The 17,306-nt window shown below is 38.0% G+C and overlaps 1 protein-coding gene and 1 long non-coding RNA gene across 2 annotated transcripts in view; one reads left to right on the top strand and one right to left on the bottom strand.

Moving 5' to 3' along the window:
• LOC110568472 (uncharacterized) overlaps window positions 1-17,306 on the bottom strand; it is a 140,082-nt gene that overhangs the window by 116,613 nt on the left and 6,163 nt on the right. The window lies entirely within an intron of this gene.
• Window positions 2,900-17,306, top strand: part of RANBP3L (RAN binding protein 3 like) — a 53,431-nt gene continuing 39,024 nt past the window's right edge. The window contains exon 1 of the mRNA XM_012459991.2: window positions 2,900-3,479. Within this exon, the coding sequence (XP_012315414.1) occupies window positions 3,389-3,479 (91 nt within the window). The 5' untranslated portion in view covers window positions 2,900-3,388. The remainder of the gene's footprint in view (window positions 3,480-17,306) is intronic.

The raw sequence follows: 17,306 nt of genomic DNA, 5'->3' as shown, positions 1-17,306 counted from the left end.
ATCAAGCAGAGAAGTTATGGCGATAAGGAAAAACCCAGGAAAGGGAAACCAGTGGTATTTTGAGGGGGGATGGATAACAGAGAGTTGATAAGGGAAGAAGTTTGGATTTTATAAGATTCAAATTCATTTTTAATCAATTATAAGTAAAAATGCCAAAGATGACTCACCTGTTTCTTGATCCAGCCAGACTTCTGCAATCTGATTTCTTGTTTTCATTTAGAAGCAAAAAGAAAGGTACAATATGCCCATTGTGAACTAATTTGGTGGTGTTTCTGGAAAGTAAGTGGTGAAAGGGGGAAGCAAAGTAGTCTCCCATCCCACTGCAGCCAATACATCCGAGTTTATCTTATGTACTCCTGTAACATGCTGCTTTCTGCCATACTGGCTGATTTCCAGTGGAAACTGGTAAATCAAACCAGAGACTCCTTCAAGAACAGCAGTGGAACTCAACACGCAGTATCAGAACCCAGCCAGGGTCCCTTGACTTGGCTAATCCATCACAGGGCCACTGCCCAGGACTGCCTTGTTGATGCACAAAAGAGGAACCAGTAGCATTCCTTTGTATCCTCCCTGTCCCGTTATGTTGTGGCACTTGAAATTACTGTTTAAGGAGTGTTTGTTTGGTTTTATCAGGCCTCAAGAAAGATATAGTGAAATAGTGGAACAAACCAGCCCTGTTTAAGCAGGTAATGCTTGTTTATTTAGACCAGAGGAATTATAAAAATACATAGATTCCAGACTCCACCTTAGACATCAGACTGTGCGGCTGGGGTTCAGGAATCTACATCTTTACAACACTGACCAGGTAATTATGATACTTAGCTAAGTTTGAAAACTGAGAGGCTAGATTTTCAAATACATCCCTAAATCCTACCCAGATTTTAGTTTTAAATCTATTTCTTTCTCCTTAGGCTCTAGTCAGAGACAAAGCAGGATACTCCTCCCTTTCCCAGGCCTTTATATCCAAAGAATGAGTGTTGAATAATTTTTCACATTGCTTAACAAACATTTGTTTCATATGACAAATGAAGACACAAACCCAGAGATGTTATGTGCCTGGGTCAAGGTTACACCACGCGTGAATGAGAGCACCGTAAACAAGAAAGCTGGATGTCTTAACCTCCATGGCCAGATGACCATTCCTTTTCTTCTCTTTTTTCCCCTGAGGAAGAAAAATTGAGGCATCTAGGGGGCTTCCTTGACAAATCAGACATAAATTAGGGTAAGTGTAGATATTCATCTCCAAGCAACATTTATCTCTGAGATGAAACTATAGATTAAAAAAGACTTAAGAAACATATCAACCAAATACAATGTGTGGCCCTTTAGGTCTCAATTTGCAAAAAAAAAGTAAAGATAAAAAAGTTTATGAGACAATCAGGAAAATAAGAACACTGCTTGAATATTTAATTACAGGCAGTTCACACAATGTAAAGCATCACATTTAATTGTAACAAGCAGGACTATCTTATTATGACTATCTATTTTTAAATCCTCACATTTTAGAAATATATACTGAAATATTTATTAATGCAATGCTGTCTGAATGCTTCAACTCCAGTGGTGTAATAAGGGAGAGAATGGCTATGATAAAACACATAGTTTTGAGACATGATTGTCTATGAGTTGATAATTATTGAATCCAAGTGATGAGTATGCAGGGCTTATTGTGCTACTCTCTCCTAGTCATGTGTTTCTAAATTTTTTCATCATAAAACATTTTTAAATGTATTTCTCAAAAGGGCTGGCTTACAGTTTTGTACTGTATAATAACATGCTTATTAGTGAGGTACATAACTTGATAAAATATCAATAACTTTACATTATTCAGCAAAAATCACCTGGCTTTCCACCATAGCTTTTGTGGAAGATGAGATGAATAGCAGACATTTAAAGTAGAAACTATGGCTCTCCAATAACAAGACTCACTTTCAAAGTAGCAAAACACTTCTGTCATCTGTTACACTGTGACAGGCCGAAAACAGCAGCAGATAGACTACTGAAACAATTAAAGCATTCAAGAATTACAAAAGAGCAATCATCTATTTCACAAAGATTTTCATAAACCAGACTATACTTGGGGAATTATTGATTGCCTCAAAGTAAAATGAGGGCAGCCACGCAGATCTGGTTAGGAGGTAAGTTCATAACAGTGTCAAGTTTAACATCAATTTCCAAATATATATAAGAAGTTGCAGAGTCCAGACCCTGAGGCTAAACAGCTCTGCCTTTCTCCTTAGTCCTGCTCACTACCTTCTTTCTAAATTTGGGAAGAGCTGTGACTCTTGAAGGGCAGGACCTACCAGCATTTATTATGACTTCAGTTGTGGCAGGCTCTGAAGTTAAATTAAAGGTGTTTGGGGTTTATGCTTTTAAATAGTAATGAAATAGCCAACAAGTAAAACTGGAAATTACTTTCTTCTATGACCTAGAAGTAGCAATAGGAACTCTAAAAGGGAAACAGAAACAGGACTCTGGAAAGATAATGTTTTATGTGTTTATTTTTCTTCCAGAACTCTAGTTGCCTTGGCAGGAAGGCTGCCCTCTAACTGCTCCCTTCCAAAGACTAGGAGGTGTTTACAGAAATTGAAAGTTCCAGCAGTACATTTCCATGAGCTCATTACCAGTTCCATTTATACCTTTTAGATTTCACATGTACAAATGAATGTCCATGCGGTATAAACTCCTGCTTCAGCTTGCATATTAATTACAAACAAAGTGGCAGAAATCAGGTACTCAATTACTGTAACATAATGGCAGGGCATCTTAGAATCTGTGCTTTGGTCACTATTATTCAAAGCAGCTCCAACGCCCATCTTGCCTGCCTCTTTATGCTAATCATCCTAGCCCACTTTGCTCCTCCTCCTTCCAGCCTCCCTTAAGAACTGTACACTTTCAGCTGTCACCCAGGGTAACTCAGATCAGGCTTAGAAATCACTTGACTTAACTCAGCAGCATTTTTTTTCTTTGTGTATGTGTTACTTTAGCAGTCCTCTCTAAAAGCTGGAGGCATTCGATTTCATGTCAGCAAAAGGAATTTAAAAATGCCAAAACTGTAATCTGTTAGAAATAGTTAATTTGTAGAATTTTACATTATAAGGGGGCATAGTTTCAATTTGTTTTGAAATGAAAGAATTAAGTTGTGTTTTTAGCCAGATGAACTGGCATCTTTATATTTAGGAGAAGTAACATTTGTGATTATTTATTTCAAGAATCACGACTAGAAAAATCTTGGAAGTTTAGTAGAGGAGCATATGTTGTACATGCAAAGACAAGATCTGCATGTACCTATGTAGTTCTGGGTATCTGGTGAAGGCCATTTTAGGTGACTGGACAAGAGAAGGAGGTGATCTAGTGATCCTTGAGTCACAGCCATACTGCTAGGACCATGACTACTATACCAAGAAAAGGCAGCAGTCACCTGCTTGGCAGTTTGCACACCTGTAAGTTGAAGCTGCAGGAGGACCAGCGACAGCAAGGTGAGTCAGTCCAGCTCATGAGTTGTGTGTTCTGTGACCTTCTGTGCATTTACATTCCTGATGGTGGGCTGGTGAACGACCCGGGGAAGCTCTGACATAATAGTGATGCATAAGGGTGGGTTAACTTGGATTCACTATTGATTTTTAAAGGACTATGGAAGACTGTCAAGAATGCATATTCCTTGGAGCTGTCATTCTGAAACTTATATGCTTAAACTTCTATCCACTGTCAGTTTTTTAGAGTATGCTAGATTTTGTCTAATTCAAAACACCCATCTCGGCAAGGCTGAGTAAGCTACAAGGGGGATTCAGCTGAGGATAGCTTTAAGTTAGTCTGGAGGTTTCTCTACTGTCCTACCACTAGTGGGACACTTTTTCACTTTGTTTAAGCCTAATTTTGTCTGGATCTCTGGCTCATTCATTGTGGGAAAAATAAATATATTCTTGACTTTTTCCTTTTTATGGTCCAGAGACAGCTGGAGACAGACAGGGAAAAGTGTCACATATCACTTGATGGGCACTCATTCAAACTCAACTATCTACCTCCCAGCCATTTTCACTATCAGTCTTTTTAAATTTTCAAATCCACTCCCCAGCCAGCAGAGTTAGTGGCAGATGGTTGACATGGAGAGACAAGATGATCCCTCCAATCCACCCTGTCAGGGACAGCAAAGGACACTTGTGGGAACGGCTGGGTCTCTCGTGGATGACATCATCACTCTACAGAGGTTAAGGATTCACCAGATACTTCTAACTTCTCCTCAATAACCTAGGATAGATCTTTTTATGTGTGGGTCTAGGACATGAGCTTTTTAATTATTTTTCCAGAGACAAATTTTTTAAATTTTAGATTTAGTTTTAGATTTCAGTGGTGTAGAGAGTGTTGGCTAAAGGGCCAAAATCTTCCATTTCCAAGATGGAATCTGTGTGCTAACAGTCACGTGAATGTGTCAGGCCACTTCTCTGCATCAGTTCCTGGAGCTGTATAAAGTGACTTCATGATGTACAAGGCTTAGTATAGTGTGGGCAGAAAATACTTCATGGTAAATGAAAACATTGTGAACTTTTTAGACCACGCTGTACTACTAGGGCTCAAATACATTTTGAACCAAGTACCCTAGAATGTAAAGTCCTAGAATGTGTCAGGGTTAAGACACAGCACTGTAAAATGATCCTGCTTCTCTGTTAGTAGACAATTCTAGTTCATTAGAGGTTTTTTTGGTTTCCCATTCACTTTGTTTGAAATGTTTGAAATCCTTTGACTTCTCCCCACTTCAATTGCTAATATAATATTTTTAATAGAAACTTTGGTGAGGGTGAGCCTAAAGAAGATTATAGAAGTCACCTGTAACCCCGCCACCCAAAGATAATTGCTATTAACATTTCAATGTAGAGACTTTTAGACTTTTCTTCTGTGCACATGTATGGATTCTTCTTTTGCTTGATTTTTAAACAACATAGACTTGTTATGGACACTTGTAAACAGTGTTTTGTAAACTGCTTTTAACTTAACAACAGAGGATGAACAAATTTCCAGGTCATCAAATATTCTTCTACAACCTTATTTTTAATAGTTTCACACTTTTCCTTTATATGGATGTAACAAAATTCCTTTAGGTAATTCTCTACTGTTAGACATATTATTTATTTCTAATATTTTAACTATTATAATGAACACTGGGCTGCACTTAAACTAAAGAATAGATCTTTGCACTGATATGGGATTATTTTCTTGGCATAAATTCTTTGAGGTGAAATTGTGGTGTCAAAGGATTAGGCATTCTTAAAAAATGGTTTTGGCCAAATGACCTTCCTATCAGCAGTTGGGGCATGTTCTCAGTAATACCATTATTTTTAAAAATTCCTTCTCAATTTTATAGATGGAAAATGATACCTCATTGTTGTTTTAATTCAAGGCAGGCTATCTTGAAGGTCTCTTCTTTACTGGCTGTATTAGTCAGGGTTCTCTAGAGGGATAGAACTAATAGTGTGTGTGTGTGTGTGTGTGTGTGTGTGTGTGTGTGTGTGTGATATATATATATGGGAGTTATAAGTATTAACTTACATGATCACAAGGTCCCACAATAGGCTGTCTGCCAGCTGAGGAGCAAGGAGAGCCAGTCCAAGTCCCAAAACTGAAGAATTTGGAATCCAATGTTCAAGGGCAAAAAGCATGGGAGAAAGACATAGGCTGGGAGGCTAGGCCAGTCTTACCTTTTCAAGTTTTTCTGTCTGCTTTATATTCCCTGGCAGCTGATTAGATTGTGCCTCCAGATTAAGGGTGGGTCTGCCTTCCTTAGCCCCACTGACTCAAATGTTAATCTCCTTTGGCAACAGTCTCACAGAAACACCCAGGATCAATACTCTGTATCCTTCAATCCAATCCAGTTGACACTCAGCATTAACCACCACACTGACCATATCCAGAGAAGCCTGGAAATAATCACTATGATGACATACTTCCCAAAATACCCACAAGACTGGTCTTTTTTCTCAGACTTAGCTTTTTGCCTAGATTATTTTGAAAGCAACCATATTCTTCCATGCCTGAGTCTCAAAATAGCTGCCCACATAAGCCACAATCCATAAAGTTGTGAAGCATGCTAATGCAGTCCAGACTGGCCATTGACTGCTACAAGGAATGTCATCTAGTGATTTGAGCTGACAAGTGACACTGGGTAGTGTTTGCTGTGTTGCTAAATAGCATTCCAGTTACTGTCCTGGAGTTTTTAAAGTATTCATTCAGAGCAGTGCCCTGATTTTTCCTCCAAGTTATTTTTGCACCTTGTTATTATGCAAAGTTCAGCAAAGGTCCCAGGAAGCAAAGCTATTAGTTTTAGAGAGTGAGGTCTGGCTGTGTATTTATTCATGGTATCATCCTTGGTTCATGGCTTTGGCTTTCCCCAGCCAGCCTAAGGTTCTAGCTCCATTATTTAGCATACAGACTATGATTAACTGACATTCGACACTTCTGAAGGCATGACCAGCTTCAAATATATATATATATATATGTGTGTGTGTATATATATATATATATATATATTTTTTTTTTTTTAGATACAGTCTTGCTGTCACCCAGGCTAGAGTGCAGTGGCGCAATCTTGGCTCACTGCAACCTCCGCCTCCCGTGTTCAAGTGATTCTTCTGCTTCAGCCTCCCGAGTAGCTGGGACTACAGGTGTGCGCCACCACATCCTGCTAATTTTTGTATCTTTATTAGAGATAGGGTTTCACCATATTGGCCAGGCTAGTCTCAAACTCCTGACCTTGTGATCTACCCGCCTCGGCCTCCCAAAGTGCTGGGATTACAGGCGTGAGCCACCATGCCCAGCCTCAACACATACATATTTTCTAACCCACCATGCATATGCTAAAGTGCTTTGTGTTAATGCTCCAGTTAATACAAAGTCACCTAGTCACTCACAAAAGTGTAATTTTGAAGTGATTATGTACATAAAAGTCACTTATTCTTTAGCAGTTACCTGGACAACAACAGTGTCCAAAGTGTTACACTAGATGCTGAATATGTAAATTGAACTAAGCCAATTAAGCCATGGTTTCCTGTCCACATCGAGTTTACTATGGCAACAAATGCTCTATCAGTCCAGAACACAAGTCTAGGAGGCTTCTCTCCCAACTTGTTGCTATCTTCTAGCTTCTCCTATGATATTTTGAATCCATTTATCACTAACATTGACTCTATGACCACATTGTAAATGTTAATTTACATGTCTATACAGTGTCAGCAAAGCTTATTACACATTACATGTACTAGGCAGACAACCATCCTTATGTGCTATAGTACTTTAAAATTAACAAATGGTGTCATATACATTACCTCATTAATTTTCACAACAACCAGATAAAATAGTGTAGTCAAGATTCTTCAGGGAAACAGAACAAGTAGGATGTATGTGTGCACGTGTGTGTGTGTGTGTGTGTGTGTATACGGTTGACTCTTGAACAACATAAATTTGAACTGTTCAGGTCCACTTATATGTGAATTTTCTTCCTTTGCCACCCTTGAGACAGCAAGATCAACCCTCTTCCTCCCTCTCCTCAGCCTACTCAACATGAAGACAATGATTGAGACCTTTGTAACAATCCACTTCCACATAATAAATAGTAAATATATTTTTTCTTCCTTATGGTTTTCTTAATATTGTTTTCTCTAGCTTATTTTATTGTAAGAATATAGTATATAACACATATAATACACAAAACATGTGTTAATTGACTTGTCTATGTTATTGATAAGGATTCTGGTCATGAGTAGGCTATTAATAGCTAAGTTTTGGGGACATCAAAAGTTATACGCAGATTTTTAATGAGAGACGAGAGAGAGAGAGAGAGAGAGAGAGAGAGAGAGAGAGAGAGATAAAATGATAGAGAGGGGGATTTATTTTAAGAAATTCACTCCCATAATTATGGAGGCTGGCAAGTCCAAACTGCAGTGTAGACTGACAGGCTGGAGACCCAGGTGAAGAGCTAATTCTGCAGTTGAGTCCATTCTTATTGCTCTAGGGAGGTAGGTCTTTCTTTTTATTTAGGCCTTTGACCGATTAGATGAGACTCATCCACTAATGAAGAGCAATCTGCTTGAGTCAAAGTCTACTAATTTAAGTATAAACCTCATTCAAAATGTCCTCACAGAAACATCCAGAATGTTAACAAAATATCTGGGTATCATGGAACAGCCAAGTTGACACATAAAACTAATAATCACAGGTAGGTATCATTACACGTTTATAAAGATGTGGAGACTATGAATCTTCAAGGTCAAGATGACTTTTCCAAGGTTATTGGAAATAACCATTAACTATTAATACAATAATAACTATTAACACAGTTATTAAGAGCTGCTTTTAATGTACTTTCTGCTACATACAGCTGTCTCATAAAATGTATGATTTCTAGTACTACAATGTTTAATTTTTTAAACTGATCTATACTAGAGAAACTTCTCCATGGATAACCAAGACAGGCTGGAATTCCTCATGATTTTCTTTGTGTTCTGACACCAATTCTCAAGAGTGTCCTACAATTCAATTCAATTCTGACACTACCCAGAATTAGTGAAGACCCACAAATGAAGGACTTAGTCCCACAAGACTGTCCGATTTCAGATTCCAACAACGAATTTCAGCTGTCCCCAAGCGACCTGCACTTCTGCCAGGACAATTACAAATTAAAGACTTCCCACACCCTCTCAGATTTGATAATTCGCTAGAACAACTCACAGAATTGAGGAAAGCTCTACACTTTCAATTTCCATTTTATTATAAGGGATACAAATGATCAGCCAGATAAAGAGGTACATGGAATGAGATCTGGAAGGGTCATGAGCACAGGAGCCTCTGCTTCTACAGAGTCCAGATGAGCCACCCTCTTAGTACCAGGAAGCTCCCCTGAGCACAGCGTCCAGGGTTTTTAGTGAAGTTTCATTATGTAGGCATGATTGATTAAGTCATTGCCCATATGACTGAACTTAATCTCCAGTTCTTCTCTCCTCCTAGTGGGTTAGGGGAATGGGGTGGATCTGAAATTTCCAATCTCTAATCACATGCTAGGTCTTTTTGGTGTGGCAGCCCCTCCCTTGAAACTATCTAAGGACCCCTTAGATAGTTCCATAATAAGCCTTCCTAATAGCACTAGGAAATATATATATATATAAATCAGTTTAATGGCTAAAACTTCATTTTCTCACCGCACTTCTATTAGAATGGCTACTAATTGAAAAAAACACACACAGGAAATAACAAATGCTGGCGAGAATGTGGAGAAATTGGAACCTCGTGCACTGTTGGAGAAGATAAAATGGTGGAGCTGCTGTGAAAAGCACTATGTCAATGTATTAGTCATTCTCATGCTGCTATAAAGAACTGCCTGACACTGGGTAATTTATAAAGGAAAGAGGTTTAATTGACTCACAGTTCCACAGGGCTGGAGAGGCCTCAGGAAACTTACAATCATGGCAGAAGGGGAAGTAAACATGTTCTTTTTCACATGGTAGCAGGAAGGAGAAGTGATGGGCAAAGGGGGAAAAGCCCCTATAAAACCATCAGCTCTCCTGAGAACTCATTCACTATCATAAGAACAGCAGGGGGTAACTGCCCCCATGATTCAATTACCTCCCACTGGGTCCCTCCCATAACACCTGGGGATTATGGGAACTACAATTCAAGATGAGATATGGGTGGGGACTCAGCCAAACCGTATCAGACAGTTCCTCCAAAAATTAACAAATAAAATTACCATGTTAGCCTGCAATTTTGCTTCTTGATAAAAATCCTAAGAGAAGTGAAAGCAGGAATTAAAACAGATACTTGCACACCTATATTCATGGTAGTATTATTCATAATAGCCAAAAGATGGAAACAACCAAATCTCCATCGATAAGTGAATGGATCAATTAAATGTGGATAATAATAAAAATAAATAAATAAAAATAAAATAAATAAATAAATGATAATAACAAATAATAATAATTTTTAGCCTCAAAAATGAAGGAAATTCTGACACATGCTACAACATAGATGAACCAGAGGACATTAAGTTGAATGAAATAAGCCAGTCACAAAAAGATAAATATTATCTTATTCCACTTACATGAGGTATCTAAAGTAGTCAAATTTAGAGAGACAGAAAGTAGAATGGTGTTTCCAGTGTTTTGGGGAAGAAATGATTGAGAATGTGTTGTTTAATGGTACAGAATTTCAGTTTTTCAGGATAAAAAGAGTTCTGGAGTTTGGTTATACAAACAGGTCAATATAGTTCACACTACTGAACTGTACTCTTACAAATGGTTAAAATGATAAATTTTATGGTAAGTATATTTTACCACATAAAAAAATCCATTGTTGTCCAAGGCCATCCCTACTTACACTTTTGAAGTTGGATTTAACAAAAACAAAATTAAAAAAAAATCCTTTGTTTCCATTCCTAAAAACAAAGTCATGAGAAAGTTGTCTGCTCCTCCATGATCCCCAAAGCTATTTCTTTCAAAATATTAATAAAATTAATAAAACCCTACCTAAATTAATCAATAAAAAGAGACATGACTGGGTACAGTGGCTCACACCTGTAATCTCAGCATTCTGAGAGACTGATAATAAATCAAGATGGTACAGTATCAGTGTAAGGATAGAAAAATCTGCTGTTGGAAAGGAATATAAAGCCCAGAAATTGATCTATTAGTACATGGTCACTTGGTTTTTGACAAAGGTATCATGATAACTCAAAGGGAGGATAGTCTTTTCTACAAGACTCCTGGAACAAATGTGGGGAAATATTTCTAAAAATGAACCTCAATACCCACCTCACACAAAAATTAGTTTGAGATAGAATATGACTGAAACACAAAAGCTAAATATATAAAGCTTCTAGAAGAAATGTAGGAAGATATCTTCACTGTCAGAACAGGCAGCTTTTTAGACAGACAAAAAAGCATCGACCATAGAAAATAGATAAGTTAGAGTATCAATATTAAACATATCTGTTCTTCAAAAGATACCACTAAGAAAAGAAAAGACTGAGAGAAAAATTTCAAATATATATTTGAAAAAGAACTTTCAATCAGAGTATGTTAAAAACTCTTAAACTCATAATAAACAATTTGATTAAAAAATGGGCAAATGGGCCGGGCGTGGTAGCTCACGCCTGTAATCCCAGCACTTTGGGAGGCCGAGGTGGGCAGATCATGAGGTTAGGCGATTGAGACCATCCTGGCCAACATGGTGAAATCCCGTCTCTACTAAAAACACAAAAATTAGCTGGGTGTGGTGGTGCACACCTGTAATCTTCGCTACTTGGGAGGCTGAGGCAGGAGAATCACTTGAACCAGGGAGTTGGAGGCTGCAGAGAGCCAAGATTGTGCCACTGTACTCCAGCCTGGCAACAGACTGAGACTCCATCTCAAACAAACAAACAAAAAAAAGGACAAATGATCTGGCAAACACTTAAAAAGAAAGTATATAAATGGCCAAAAGCACATCAAAAGATGCTCAACGTTATCAGTCAACAGGGAAATGCAAAATAAAACCACAATGAAATATCACTTCACATCCACTAGAATAGCCAAAATATTAAATGCTGATAACACAATGCTTGGAGAGGATGTGAAACGACCAGAACTCACTCATTGCTGGGAAGTGGTAAAAACCACTTTGGAAAATGGTTTGGCGGTTTCTTATATAATTAGACCCACAAGTATCCTGTGATCCAACAGTCCCATATTTAGGTATTTTTCCAAGAGAAATAAAAATATATCCATGAAAGACTTGCACAAGAATGTTCATAGCAGATTTTATTCATATGAGCCTCAACATATGAATAACACAAAACTGTTCATGAGCAAGTAAATGGGTCAGCAAATTGTGGTATATTCACACACTGGAATACTACTTGGTAGTAAAAAGAAATGAATTGCTGATACATGTACCATGTAGATGAATCTCAGAATGTTATATTGAGTGAAAATAAGCCAGACACAAAAGAGTACATATTTCTACAGGCAAAACTAGGCCATGTTGATAGACATCAGAACAGTTGTTGCCCAGGGAGGAGAACTGGAACAGGACACAAGGAACTCACTGGGGCAATAAAAATGTTTTCTATCTTGATAGGGGTTTGGTTATCTGAGCACACATATTTGTCAAAAATTCATCTGTGCATTTTATTCTACATAATCTAACCCTCATTTTCTAAAATGTGAGACGGCCTAGGAAGTCTCAGACTCCAAAGTTTCCTCTAGGCCTCTACTACTGATTCCACAGAATTGTGAAGAGACTGAAATATCTCAATGAATTTGAATAACTTACCCAAGAACGTAACTGTGTCCTACTGGCAGAGTACCCACAGCTCAGGAAATATCACACCCTCAAGATAGAATGTTAGTATAGCCTTAGCCAAGTTTCATAATAGTGGTGTTTTATTGTTGCTTTTATTCCTAAAGCTTAGAACTTCTCTATTAATAACATGGACACCAAAAATTAGCTAATCAATGAGATTAGCACAGGATAAATTGAGGTATAATAAAAGAACTACCTAATAGCTAGGGTGAGATAGTACCTCTTTTTGTCAATCATCTGTCTTTTCATTATAGAACATCCCTTAGAATCAATGATTTCTCATAATTTTCTTTAGAATTCAGCGTTTTTACTGTTTTAAAACCATGACTGACTCATGAATTATCCTTTCATAAACAGTTGAAATGGACTACTTCATGAATATTTTTTTACCTCATCTCTACTTCATCTTGTTTGAATGTATATAGCACTTCATTTATTTTATTTAATAAATACTTAGTGGCTGCCACTTATCAGGCACTGTTCTTGACTCTAGTGAACAAAGCAAACAAAAAATTCTACCGACAAGGTTGCGGTGAGCTGAGATCGCGCCATTGCACTCCAGCCTGGGTAACAAGAGTGAAACTACGTCTCAAAAAAAAAAAAAAAAACATTCTACCCACAAAAAGCTTATTTTCTCAGAGGCAGAAAGGCAAACAATAAAGAAGATAAATGAGCAAAATATATAGTGCAAATCAGGGGTCCATGGCTTGTTTGGAACTGGGTAGCACAGCAGGAGGTGAGCAGGGCATGAGCGAGCATTACCACCTGAGCTCTGCCTCCTGTCAGATCAATGCACATTAGAGTCTTACAGGATCGCGAACCCTATTGTGAACTGCGCATGTGAGGCTAGGTTGCATGCTTCTTATGAGAATCTAATGTCTGATGATATGAGGCGGGGCAGTTTCATTTCAAAACCATCCCCACACACCTTCCCACCATCTGTGGAAAAATTGTCTTCCAGTCCCTCATGCCATAAAGGTTAGGGACCAATGGTGTAAATGATAATAATGAAGATAGAGATTATGTAAAAAAATAAAGCAGGCAAAATGGAGTGTCATAATGGAGGTCTGATTTAAGCAGGGTGCTCAGGGAAGACCTCATTAAGAAGGTGAATTTGAGTCAAAACCTGAAAGAGGTGAGGGAGTGGATTGTGCAACATCTGGGGGAAGAGCAATCCATGTAGAATAAAGAGTAAGTACAAAGACTGAGTTTTAGAAATCACACTTCACCTATGTTTGTTCTGACGTGGTTATTGATTCATTTCAGTTAGAGCAATATTTCTATCACAGTTATCTAGGTCAGTGATTCTCAAACTTTAGCATCACCTGCAGAATCACCTGGAAAGCTTATTAAAACATAATTGCTGGGTCCCACTCTGACTTTCTGATTCAGAAGTTCTGAGGGGAGTGGAAGGAAGGAGTCAAGAATTTTCATTTCTAACAAGTTCTCAGAGAAATGCCGTTGCAGCAGTTGCAGAGATCACACTTTGAGAATGACTATGTTGGAGGGACAAAAAGAGGCCAGTATAACTGAGTTAGCTTAAGTGAGTGTAAGGAAATTATTGAGAGATAGGGAGACGGGATAGGAGCAGTTAGATAGTCATGTCTGCCCTGGCAAGCCCTTTGGCTTTGACTGTGAGAGAGGTGGGAAATATTAAATGCCAACTTGAGTTAATTTGATCATTTATATCTTTTAGGTTCTTTTGGGGAGCTAGTAATAACCAGTAAAAATTAGGGATGCAGTAAAAGTAAGCTACTCCTCCACAACCTCAATACCACGTTAAAATAAAGCAAACCTTAGGCTAAATTCTTTCACATTGACGGCTATTTACTAAACAAACATTAATTAGCAAACAAGCATAAAACACTGCATATGATGTCCCAAATTCTCTGTTCCTTAGGTAATCTGATTATATCTTGCCCAAAAGGTTTGCTCAGACAAAATGATATTCTCCAGGCAGTATTCTGTGCAGTCAGCCAGTAACCAAGAATTATCCTGCTCATTAATGGACACTGGGACCTTTCAGTATAAAGCTTTCAGCACTGTACCTAAGAGTACAGGCTATAAGCCTTGCCAGATTCTTCTGTCCAGGTTGTGTAAGACTAGCAAGTGTCCTAAATATTTCAGGCAATCCAGGGTCTTGAATGCCATTAATTTCACCAATGAAAATTCATTTATGATGTTGATTATGCTAAATCTCAAAGGCTCAGATATTGATTGAGATGGAAAGATGACAAGCTTGTAATGAGAAGCCTCTGAATGTGAGTTTCCTGGTCCTGGCAACAACACTTGGGGTACCAATTCCCCAGTAGGTCAATATACACCACTTTAAGTGGTATAATTTAATCTAACATTCACATACAAATTATGCTATCTTTGCTAGTGTCTTCTAAAGTCAATTACAAGAAACAGTGATTCTCTTCATTTTCTCACAATAAGGCATATATTAAAAATGATACAGCACTTTGAGGTCAATTCAGGAGGCTGACCCTGTGGGATGAAGGGCCAAGATCTTGGCACACATGTAGCCTGTACACTAGTGTGCTCCACACATGAAGCAAGATCTGGCAAGAGCAAACATTTGAACCCTTATTGATATTCTTTGTTATGGAAGGCCATCTATTAAGCATGCTCTAGACACCTTAGATGTTAAGTTCCACAAGGGGACCTACAAAATCACTTTCAAAACTAAGATTCTGAGCTTTGCCAAGAATTATTCTTTTGTGTTAATGCTGACTCAATTGTGCTGTTTTGGAGAGCAGAAAAAATGGATTCATACCCTAGACTATATCACAGTGCTAACATGTCACTTACAAACAATCACATTTATGAAGTGTTTGTTATATACCAGACACTGTTTTTCAGCACTTTTGATGTATTAACTCATTTCTTTGTGAAAGTCCCAGGAGGTCTCACAGCTGGGATCTTCAGCCAAGCTCCTCACCCAAGATCTGGACCCTAGAGACTGGGCTTTCACTCATGCTCCCTGACTCTTAAGCTGGCACAAAATAGATGTTCAGTTAAGTACCTGCAAAGGGCTTGGATGATGGCTGGCCCTTGAACTCAATTTGTGTTTCCATTGTTTAGAATAGGTTGCTATTAAATCACCAGTTAATTTCTATATGAATTACCAACTACATCCAATTGTCTCCCAAAAGTGTATGTTTGACTGGAAAAGAAACAGTTGCAAAAATGCAGATGTATCAGTGCACACCTAGCAGCTCAGAGCAAGTGGCTTGCTGATTAGGATAGCAGTTTTTGCTTAACTTTAAATAACTGCATAGCCCCATGTCCCATACTGCATGAAATGCAAAAGATAGCAACATACCATTTTTGGAACTGGACTGATACAGTCTTGGAGAGCAGTTTGGGTTTTTGACAAAATAAAGAGGCAGTATGCCAAACCTCAAATTAAAAAGGGACTAAATAGTAGTCATTATTATAATTCACTTTTATTTAAACTGGGTCTTTATTTCAAGTGTTGGCTCAACTATTACATTAAATAATTAACTTGACTTAAAATTTTAATCAACTCTTAGGCAAGATAAGTTTCACACCTGAGTTGCTTTTTAATGAAGTCTGTTGGCAAATCTAGCAAAATATTCAAAAGTCAGGATTTAAAATGCAGTAAATACTTGTATTCATTAAAAAGCTGCATTCCTTCTACCCAATGATCACATACTTCACACCCTGTGGATGGCAATAAACAAACAAAAGGTCAAAGGAATAAGATCTAGACTTTTAACAAGGGATGCTGGTGTGAAGGTATCTTTTCATACTAACTAAAGCAACATCAAAAGAACATAAAATATATGTCTTCAAGTTGATTTAGAAGGAGGACAGGGTTTAAAATGAAAGTGAGGAGAGGGAACCCAACCTACTACTCAAACAGGAGAGATAAGGAAGAGATTTTTAAGTATGACCTATATAATGGCAGGATGGGCTTCAGGTCCTGAAAGAACTCAGTGCTAATGAGACTCAAATTCCTTTCCCTCATCAGATTCAGAGAATCTTTTAGACTTGCAGCAACTATAGCTCAATAACATGGTCATCTCTCTGGAGTGGGACTCCATCTAGATGAAAAAACCGCATTTCAGACCTTTATAATGACCAGTTTAAGCAATCGTTCTAATAAAAGGAAGGATATTGCTATTGAAAGAGTAAGAGTGAAGTAAGAAGAAAGCCTGTGAATGCTGAAAATTGATTATTTTGGTCTGTGATTGGTTGTCTTAAACTTTACTTGTCTGCAGAGACATGAAGTGGCAGATAAATATGTGTGTGTGTGCGTGTGTATTTTTATATATATAGCATAGGCAAGACATATACCAGTACCACAGATTATGAGGTTCTGTTTATTAGACAAGACAAATTTTTGTTATAAGAAGCTTCATTCTCAAATATGGATTAAAGTTTTGGTGTTTTTAAAACCTTTTTCATTTTGAAAACTAAGTAAGCTAAAATTAATTACTGTGCCGGGCATAGTGGCTCATACTTGTAATCCCAGCACTTTGGGAGGCCGAGGCGGGCGGATCATCTGAGGTCAGGAGTTTGAGACCAGCCTGGCCAACATGGTGACACCCCATTGCTACTAAAAATACAACAGTTAGCCTGGCATGGTGGTGGGTGCCTGTAATCCCAGACACTCAGGAGGCTAAGGCACAAGAATTGCTTAAACTCAGGAGGCAGAGGTTGCAGTGAGCCAACTGAGCTAGAAAGACATCCTCAGGAATAGATAAATTTAAAGTATTGTTTTCAGTGTTCCTGGGAATATTTCAAGTCACATAAATTTTCAAAGTAAAAACTTTTCTTTGCCAATTTTCATTAGCTTCATGAACAAAACATTTCTGGTAAGGGTACAGATTGGTACCTGGCCTTTACTTCTCCCAAACTAGTTCTAATACGGTGCAGTAAGATACATCCCTGCAGAACCATCTACCACAGGCATCATGTTATTCCTGCTGCATTTCTATGCCTGAGGG

The sequence above is a fragment of the Aotus nancymaae genome, unplaced genomic scaffold, assembly GCF_030222135.1.
Source record: "Aotus nancymaae isolate 86718 unplaced genomic scaffold, 86718_ANA_hifiasm-v0.15.2.pri h1tg000014l, whole genome shotgun sequence".
NCBI lineage: Eukaryota > Metazoa > Chordata > Mammalia > Primates > Aotidae > Aotus > Aotus nancymaae.
This window is presented reverse-complemented; position numbering and strand designations above follow the sequence as displayed.